At 37.2% G+C, this 10,068-nt stretch overlaps 1 protein-coding gene across 4 annotated transcripts; it reads right to left on the reverse strand.

The window, feature by feature from the left end:
• Positions 1-33: 33 nt before the first annotated feature.
• mus81 (MUS81 structure-specific endonuclease subunit) lies at positions 34-9,322 on the reverse strand. Of its 4 annotated transcripts, none has more exons than XM_016285678.1 (17): positions 9,224-9,322; positions 8,784-8,948; positions 8,527-8,683; positions 7,277-7,389; positions 7,082-7,198; positions 6,863-6,943; positions 6,679-6,767; positions 4,741-4,920; positions 4,429-4,614; positions 4,185-4,312; positions 2,771-2,883; positions 2,468-2,587; positions 2,293-2,388; positions 2,055-2,183; positions 1,408-1,511; positions 995-1,078; positions 34-324 (listed from the first exon to the last, which is right to left on the reverse strand). In XM_016285678.1, exons 2-17 carry the CDS (start codon positions 8,934-8,936, stop codon positions 258-260), a joined length of 1,917 nt encoding a protein of 638 aa, XP_016141164.1. In that variant the 5' UTR covers positions 8,937-8,948; positions 9,224-9,322; the 3' UTR covers positions 34-257. The 4 variants fall into 4 exon arrangements, with proteins under 4 accessions (XP_016141164.1, XP_016141165.1, XP_016141163.1 ...); XM_016285679.1 differs by having other exon boundaries at positions 35-324; positions 4,429-4,617; positions 8,554-8,683; XM_016285677.1 differs by having other exon boundaries at positions 36-324; positions 4,429-4,617.
• Between the last annotated feature and the right edge of the window lie 746 nt (positions 9,323-10,068).

The following is a 10,068-nucleotide window of genomic DNA, read 5'->3' on the forward strand; positions in this document are numbered from 1 at the left end:
CCTTTTTTAAAACCATACGCTTCAGTGCTTAACGCTTAGGCACAGCAAGTTAGCAGCTTTTGTTTTGAAGCATAGAACTGAACTGCAATACTCCAGAGGGGTGAGAAACATACAGACAGCCAATTAGAAAAACTGTAATTTATCTCTTTATTACTTTGGACATTATTTGAGAGTCAACAAATGTACAGAATGAAAATGAAAAGACAATGATTAAACCGAGGTGTTGCACAAATTTGTATTTGTAATAAGATGAAAGCCTATGACAGAGGTCCACGCGTACAGTAAAGCTGATATATAGTGCGGCTCAAGGCTGGTCCAAGATTCCTGCAATAATAAATAAAAAAAACATACATCATAATATAGCAACTTTTAAAAAAAATATATTTAAGTCTCTTAGGCTCAATGAAGAATGCATTTAATCAAAAATACAGTAAAAACAGTAATATTGTGAAATATTATTGCCATTTAAAATGTCTGTTTTTTTATTTTACAACATTTTAAAATGTAATTTATTCCTGTGATGATAAAGCTGAATTTTCAGCATCATTACTCCAGTCTTCAGTGTCACATGATCCTTCAATATGCTGATATGGAGCTCAACATTTCGTTTTGTTATCAATGTTGAATACAGTTGTGCTGCTTAATATTTTGGTGAAACCACAACACATTCTTTTCAAGATTCAGTGATGAATAGAAAGTTCAAAGAAACAGCATTTACTTGAAATAAAATGTAGGTCTATACAGTCACTTACGATTAATTTATTGCATCCTTGCTGAATAAAAATATACATTTCTTTAAATGACTTATCCTAATAAATACTTAAATTATTTTCTTTCGAAATATCTTACTGACTCCAAAACATTGAACAGAAGTGTATATATATAGCTATTCTTAGCAGATAAGCAAGCAAAGCCATTACATTGATTAATTTTAAACAAACACACACACATTCAAATACATACAGATAGATAGAACAAATCAAAGAACAAAAACCTTTTGAGTTTTCCATATTTGATAGATGAAAGCAGCTTCTCTTTTTCTGATTCACTGGAGCACTGATCATATGCTTGCAATAAACTACAGAAAGAATGAATGATTAAAAAAAATAAAATCAAGCAAAGCCAATAGGCTTTTCCAGATGATTAAGCAAACCCATGGGTATTATGACATGACCTTGACATAATGTCATCTGTAAGCGTTACCAATCAGTTGTTATAGAATACAGTAATTTTCATTTCATACAGCGAGTAAATGTCTGGTATAGTAGAATATAAATGAGTGATTTAATGAGTGTGTGTCTGTGATAGCAGGACGGTAGACAATAATTTAATGAGTGTCTGTGATAGTGGAATGTAAATTAGTTTTAATGAGTAAGTGTTTCTGCAAAAGTGGAGAGCGAGTCACACCTGCTGACTGTGCTGTAGTGTTCAAGAACAGCTGCTGCTTTATCACCAGAGACTCCACTGATCTGCATAAGCTGTCGTGCAAATACTTCCCGCACTGTCTGGCACTGTGTTTGCATGAGACAGAGATCTTGATTAGAAATAATAGTAGGATTTATGATGAAAAAAACACTGAAAAAACATTTTCTCACAGAAATTCATGTGATATCAGGACAACAAAGGTCACCAGCTAATATATATATATATTACATTAACTGGTGACCTTTGTTGTATGTATGTATATATATTTATTTATTTTATTTATCAGTATTGGTTGATACTGGATATTTAATTGCGGGCTCTTTAAGTTAGTACTTGATGATAGTAATCTAAAATTTATTTTAATTCTTTAAGTGTTCTAGTTCAACAAAGGCAGTTTTCAGGACTTTCTCATTTCAAAATGAATATTTAACCATACTTTATTATGTATAATATAATATTGTGTGTCTAAATTCACTTATGCGTCACAATACCAATTTAAATTTTTTGTGTTATTTTTTTTATATTGTCATTCATCATACCAGCAATAATTATTTTCATGTTATCAGGAAATCATATCGGGCATAATTTTAATATCAGTGCAACCCTACTTTCTCAAATGTCAACATTACCTTGTTCTTAATAGCCCCATAGTTAAATTCTGTGAAGGCCATGAGAGAACAAGAGATGTTTGCTGTTTGCTCACTCTCATCTCCTCCATCGCCCTCCAGTTCTCTGGAGCGACAGAATAACGTGCATTTCTGACGATGAAAAAAACGAAAGTCTCAATAACAATAAAGCACAAAAAAATCCTTACACAAATTAAGAAGTGCTTCACACATGCTGCATTGATTTGACTGTAAAACATACATGGTAGAGTTTCTGGAGGTATCTGGTCATGATGGTGAGGTAAGCAGCAGACTCTTTCACATCCTGTACACGCTTCACAAAGAAGCCGTCAACCACCTGCGAATTACACACTTATACAAGCACATCATCATCGTCATCCACTATTTCATGATGGTCTGTATGGCCTGCTGTATACCTGTGTATTGACTATTGCTTGTTGTAATGTACTCTCAGGTAAACTGAGATGAGCCGCCGCTGATCCGCACTCCTCCACTAGATAAATGGGCTTACGCAGACCACACCTCTTCAGTCGAAACTAAGCATGAGAATGCGACAGGAAAAAATAAATAAGAAAATAATAAATCACAAATAAATTCTCAATTCTTTTCATTATATCTAGAGAGCAGATAAATAGAGGTTATCAAGATAAAATGGGATTCAAGGTTCATTTTTATATATATATATATATATATATATATATATAGGTCATGTTTCAAACCTTTTGCTCTCTGAAGCGTCCATCTATAATGCTTCCACACAGATCATCCATCCTCTTCCTCTCAATTATGTAATCAAGCACCAGCTCTTTCCCCACAGGTGGACGCAGCTGTCCTGAGGGAGGACACAATTTTTTTTTTTGGAATTTGTACATGTTGAACCTTTATAATAATAATTAAAAAAAAAAAAAACTTAAAAGGAACACTCCACTATTTTTGAAAATAGGCTCATTTTCCAACTCCCCTAGAGTTAAACAGTTGAGTTTTACTGTTTTTGAATCTATTCAGCCGATCTCCGGGTCTGGCGGTAGCACTTTTAGCTGTAGCTTAGCATAGATCATTGAATCTGATTAGACCGTTAGCATCTCGCTTAAAAATGACCAAAGTTTCTATATTTTTCCCTATTTAAAACTGGACTCTTCTGTTGTTATATCCTGTACTAAGACTGACGGAAAATGAAAAGTTGCGATTTTCTAGGCTGATATGGCTAGGAACTATACTCTCATTCCGGCGTAATAACCAAGGAACTTTGCTGCCGTACCATGGGTGCAGCAGGCGCAATGATATTACGCAGCGCCTGAAAATAGATGCTAACGGTCTAATCAGATTCAATGATCTATGCTAAGCTACAGCTAAAAGTGCTACCGCCAGACCCAGAGATCGGCTGAATGGATTCGAAAACGGTAAAACTCAACTGTTTAACTCTAGGGGAGTTGGAAAATGAGCCTATTTTCAAAAATAGTGGCGTGTTCCTTTAATGGATTGAATCTATTAAAACAGTGGTTCTCAACTAGGGGGCCACTGCAATCCTCCAGGGGGCCCCAAAAAGTCTTAAAATGATTTAAAGGAATAGTTCAACCACAAATGAAAATTTGCATATAATTTAACCACCCGCAGGCCAACTAAGATGTTAATGAATTTGTTTCTTCATCGGAACAGATTTGGAGAAATTTAGCATTACATCACTTGCTCACCAATGAATCCTCTGCCGTCAGAATGAGAGTCCAAACAGCTGATAAAAACATCACAATAATCCAATTTGTTCTAATGAAGAAACAAACTCATCTATACCTTGGATTAAGTGAGGGTGAGTAAATGTTCATTTTTGGGATGAACTATTCCTTTAAATTGTTAAATTGCTATATTGACAATTTAATTAAAATGTAAAATAAATAAAAATAAAGATGTTCAATATTAAACTTTTTATTACAACAGAAGTACATATCAGCTTAGATAGGAGGGCCTCTGAATATTGTCTTGAAGTCCCTAAGGTTGAGAACAACTTTATATAAATGTCTTCATTTGACCTACTAAACTTTTATTGTGCATTTCTTCTAAGAGCAACAATGCCATCTGCTGGTTATTAACTAGTCCTGAATCTCTGTTAAACAACGGAAAAATTGCTAGTTGACTTACCAGGAACAGGTGTCACTTTCTCACGAGCCACCCAAAGGAAATCGCCCACATTCAGTTTTCTGATGTCAAAGGTCACACAATTCCTTTGCAATTCCTTAACCAATTCTTGTTTGCGACCACTGCTTCCCCTGTCAAGTTCAGATTATCACTGTGATATAATTCTACAAACTACTGTCTGTTTTATAAAAGACAATTCATTAGAGAAACTTGAAATTAAATCTCTTATACTCTCTTTTCCTCTTACCCTGTTGTTTCGATGACGTCGACACACAACACAATGTCGTAAGAGCCAGGTGGAAGATGCCAACTCATTGCTGTTCTCCCCGACTCTAAGGTCTGAGATTTTCCTGTGGCGTCTGATTCAGAGATGTGAGCTCTGGCCTGGTTTACAGATAGAGCTGTTGCAAGCCTTTCTGAAGACTTGCTGGACCTACTGGCAGATGAAAGTTTATACAGTTAATATGCCACTACTGGCACTGCTTCATACCCTCCCAACATGCAAAACATTTTGGACACGTCTTTGCACTTATGCAAAAGCCAACCTGCTTCTACTCACCAACTCTCTTTATCTTCCTGCTCCTCCTCATCCTCCTCCTCTAAAGTCAGGTCTACAACGTCTGGTCCATCCTGAGAGTCCTCCTCTTCACTCATTTGCTCCACATGTTCTTTAGCCATCCCCGACTCTTCTGAATCCAGCTTCTCGGCTAGAGCCAGACCCTGATCGGTCAATGAGTACCTGAAATAAAACATGGAAAGCGAGGGATGAGCAACTGAACTCAAGCTAAAGCAGAAATCCAGGGCTGTGATTGCAGTTTACATCTCACCTGGCAGGATTGTGTGTCTTCACCAGAAGGTCTTTCTGAATGAGTGTGCTCACCGAGGACCATGCAGTGTACTTGCTACCAAGATCAGGCTATGAGTAGGGGAAAACAATATACTTAAGGTACAAGCAGTGGTTACAGTGAGCAGTTCGGCAAGTCTTGTGTAGAAGTGAGCTGTTTGCCTTACCACTGTGAAGGACTTCTCACACAAGGGTTGTGCCTCAGTTTGTAGTTCATTCCTAAACATGAAGCCTTTACAGCCAGGCATCTAGAAAACAAGGGACAAACTTATACCCTTACATTTCATAGAGTGCGTTAGTACCCGTAATTTTTTTAACAGCCTTGATTCTGAAAATGTCCGCAAGTATAACATAAAATGAGATGAAAATAAATGTGCTGATTTTACCTGTGTGTGTCTATACAAAGTGAGCAGTACAGCGTATCCTCCAGACCTCTTCTGCGGCACATACTCTCTCTTTTTCTTAGATCCCTTCTCCTTTCGTACTTCTTTTTGTGTTTGCTTCTGCAAAACGAGTCATTAGTTTTCTAATATTAACCCGAACAAGTACTTGCAACTCATTTCCTTTTTTTTAAACCAACCATATGTTCACTCAAGTTTCCCGAAGGTTCCTTTTGAGGTTCTTCCATCTGTTTGGAGGAAGCCATGTTGCTCCTATGGCAAGAAGTAGCCAAGTGGATTGGAGCATCAGAACCTTTCATGAATAAAACAAGATTGTAAACATGACACCAACAGATTAACCCTTTAACTGTCCCCCGTCCCCTCTGTGGGACGCCTAAATTTACTTCACTATATTACAATTAAATCCTAATCTAATCATGACCAACTATATATTGTTGGAAAGGTCTAACCAATGTTTTAGTTAAAAATTATGTAGGAAAAGTAATAGATTAATTTATGACAAGAGTGCACCTCAAAAATCTACATCATAACAGGAGTTCTGACCTTTGTCAAAAAAAGTTTTCTTTGTCTTTTTTCTCTATCACACTTTAGAAATCAGAAATGATATATCAATTGAAAGCTTTAAATCTCAAAATGCATCCCTTGAAACCAATTTTAAAGGGGTCATATGATGCTGCTAAAAAGAACATTATTTTGTGTATTTGGTGTAATGAAATGTGTTTATGCGGTTTAAGGTTAAAAAAACACATTATTTTCCACATACTGTACATTATTGTTTCTCCTCTATGCCCCGCCTTTCTGAAACGCGTCGATTTTTACAAAGCTCATCAGTCTGAAAAAGCGAGGTGTGCTCTGATTGGCCAGCAATCCAGTGCGTTGTGATTGGCCGAATACCTCAAGTGTGTGACGGAAATGTTACGCCCCTCACCATACTGTTGATGCCGTGTCCCGGTCGGAGCGACGAGACATAAACATAAAACTCATTATAAACAAGGCATTTGTTGCATCCAGTGGGGACATAATTACTTATTATAATGACTTATACTGTCTTTTTACGCGGCGCAGAGAAATGAAAGTGCTACTCCACACTGCCCAAAACTCGTGTTTGAATCATCAGTGGCAAATCCTTTAAATGAAAACGTAAAAACGTACTCTGTGAGTCAGAACAGCCAAAACATGGAAAGCGAGGGATGAGCAACTGAACTCAAGCTAAAGCAGAAATCCAGGGCTGTGATTGCAGTTTACATCTCACCTGGCAGGATTGTGTGTCTTCACCAGAAGGTCTTTCTGAATGAGTGTGCTCACCGAGGACCATGCAGTGTACTTGCTACCAAGATCAGGCTATGAGTAGGGGAAAACAATATACTTAAGGTACAAGCAGTGGTTACAGTGAGCAGTTCGGCAAGTCTTGTGTAGAAGTGAGCTGTTTGCCTTACCACTGTGAAGGACTTCTCACACAAGGGTTGTGCCTCAGTTTGTAGTTCATTCCTAAACATGAAGCCTTTACAGCCAGGCATCTAGAAAACAAGGGACAAACTTATACCCTTACATTTCATAGAGTGCGTTAGTACCCGTAATTTTTTTAACAGCCTTGATTCTGAAAATGTCCGCAAGTATAACATAAAATGAGATGAAAATAAATGTGCTGATTTTACCTGTGTGTGTCTATACAAAGTGAGCAGTACAGCGTATCCTCCAGACCTCTTCTGCGGCACATACTCTCTCTTTTTCTTAGATCCCTTCTCCTTTCGTACTTCTTTTTGTGTTTGCTTCTGCAAAACGAGTCATTAGTTTTCTAATATTAACCCGAACAAGTACTTGCAACTCATTTCCTTTTTTTTTAAACCAACCATATGTTCACTCAAGTTTCCCGAAGGTTCCTTTTGAGGTTCTTCCATCTGTTTGGAGGAAGCCATGTTGCTCCTATGGCAAGAAGTAGCCAAGTGGATTGGAGCATCAGAACCTTTCATGAATAAAACAAGATTGTAAACATGACACCAACAGATTAACCCTTTAACTGTCCCCCGTCCCCTCTGTGGGACGCCTAAATTTACTTCACTATATTACAATTAAATCCTAATCTAATCATGACCAACTATATATTGTTGGAAAGGTCTAACCAATGTTTTAGTTAAAAATTATGTAGGAAAAGTAATAGATTAATTTATGACAAGAGTGCACCTCAAAAATCTACATCATAACAGGAGTTCTGACCTTTGTCAAAAAAAGTTTTCTTTGTCTTTTTTCTCTATCACACTTTAGAAATCAGAAATGATATATCAATTGAAAGCTTTAAATCTCAAAATGCATCCCTTGAAACCAATTTTAAAGGGGTCATATGATGCTGCTAAAAAGAACATTATTTTGTGTATTTGGTGTAATGAAATGTGTTTATGCGGTTTAAGGTTAAAAAAACACATTATTTTCCACATACTGTACATTATTGTTTCTCCTCTATGCCCCGCCTTTCTGAAACGCGTCGATTTTTACAAAGCTCATCAGTCTGAAAAAGCGAGGTGTGCTCTGATTGGCCAGCAATCCAGTGCGTTGTGATTGGCCGAATACCTCAAGTGTGTGACGGAAATGTTACGCCCCTCACCATACTGTTGATGCCGTGTCCCGGTCGGAGCGACGAGACATAAACATAAAACTCATTATAAACAAGGCATTTGTTGCATCCAGTGGGGACATAATTACGGATTATAATGACGAGGTAGATATGTGGGGGTGTGTTAGAACGAGCCGTTTTAGGTAGGTGTGGCTGACTCTGAACTTTTATAAAGAATATCTCTTTGGATTTGAGACTTTAGTCTTTGCAACTTTACAGATCTTCTTTACGCACCAAGAGCTTGTAACACTCCAAAGAGAGAGGAAAAATTGAAATCGCATCATATGACCCCTTTAAAATCAAACATTGCATTACCATGAAAACGGTACATCAATATCATGTTACAAAATGTTTTCGTTCATGAATTATAAAAATGCAAGTTTGGATTCACGTCTGTGTTAAAAAATGTGAGTGACAGTTAAAGGGTTAAACAACGGTTCAAGATAATGAAAGGTTTAGAGTGGATACTCTAAACATTTGAGAGAAAATCACCGTCTGCACTAAACTGAGGTCCCTCGCCGTTTTCCTTAAAATGCTTCTGCAGTCGCTCGTCCAAAATCTTGCAGATCCCGTCACCGAAATTCTGCAGGATCTTCGCCTCTTTCCCGTTTTTCAGCGGCAGAGGATATTTTTTCAAAGAGTTTATGGCCTGTGAAAAAGCACAGCATTGCAGTCGCTGAGTTTAATCGGTTGCTAATGGGTGTATTTACGTTCCAACTTTCGAAGCTAAATCCAACACAGCCTCTCACCTTCTGGTACACGTACTGCGTCTTCAGGCCTTTCTCTTTGGCGCTGTCACGCAACTCGGTTAACCACTGCAAGAATAGAGGGTTCGGGCATGAAGGTACCGGGCGCTTCCGACCCAAACACACCCGATCCGTCGGCATATTTGCATCGAACATGCAATTTACATCCTACAAAGTTAAAGACATTCATGTTGCTTAAATATTTGTAATGCAACTGACGTAATCTCATTATACAAGAGTGGACACGTACTATATCAATAAATGTATGTATGTAACGTTATGTAGGCTACATTCAAAACTAAATGAGTAGCCTATTTGCACGTTTAGTTTGCACATTTGCTTGCAACTGATGTGCTAAAATCCTAGAGTGATCGTCTTTTAAAATGCATGTAAATTATTACTATTATTAAATTATCTGCGGGGGTTTGGGTTGCTTTATTTACCTTAGTTTAGCTGCCCACCGCTTCCCCGCCTGTGTTTTCGAAAGTATTGTAGTTACGTCATTTCCGACCGACGATACACAAGTAGCGCCACTCCCAGGTTTGATGGTGCATTTGGTCCAGCAAACCTGGCATATTGCATGAGAGTTATTTGGACTAAACATACACAAAATGTCTGGATGATGTTTAGAGTAATGTTTTGCAGTAATATACAGCTATAGTGGTTAATTTGCTCAACTTGGGCTCGATTGATAAGTAAATTTCATCTCACTTCAATTTATGTTTGTTTTAAACGAGAAATTCTTACAGTATTATAGTTTGAAAGGGTGGTACTGAATTGGTTGGTGCTGTTAAAAATAACGGGTTTAATGCACCTTTGAGCCATTAATGCCTGATGGGACCACAATGAAACAGCCACTGAATTCCACGAACAAGACCAAACAAGGATCTGGAATCCACCAACATCCACCCACTGAATCTTTTTCTCTCCTGCTATCTCTTATCCATTCTCTCTTGCATGCAGATTCTAAAATGCTTTATTGGTCTAATCTCCATCAATAACTGTTTGCATGCATGCAATTATGCATAAAAAGTACTTTAAAACATCAATAATTAAGTTCTAAGTAAGTAGTTGGGTTTCTGATAGTATGTTGCTTATTCCTGAAATAATACAAGAGAATGAAACACACTTCTTTTTAAACCATTAACAAAAACACATTTATTGTGGAGGTGTGTTGTTATAGATTGCCACAGAGCCTACTTAATTTATCTAACAGTGACAAGAAATTAAATGTTATTACATTTATGATGCGTTTGAATATAAAAAAGTACAAAATAATAATAATGCA

The sequence above is a fragment of the Sinocyclocheilus grahami genome, unplaced genomic scaffold, assembly GCF_001515645.1.
Source record: "Sinocyclocheilus grahami isolate Dianchi unplaced genomic scaffold, SAMN03320097.WGS_v1.1 scaffold200.1, whole genome shotgun sequence".
NCBI classification, from domain to species: Eukaryota; Metazoa; Chordata; class Actinopteri; order Cypriniformes; family Cyprinidae; genus Sinocyclocheilus; species Sinocyclocheilus grahami.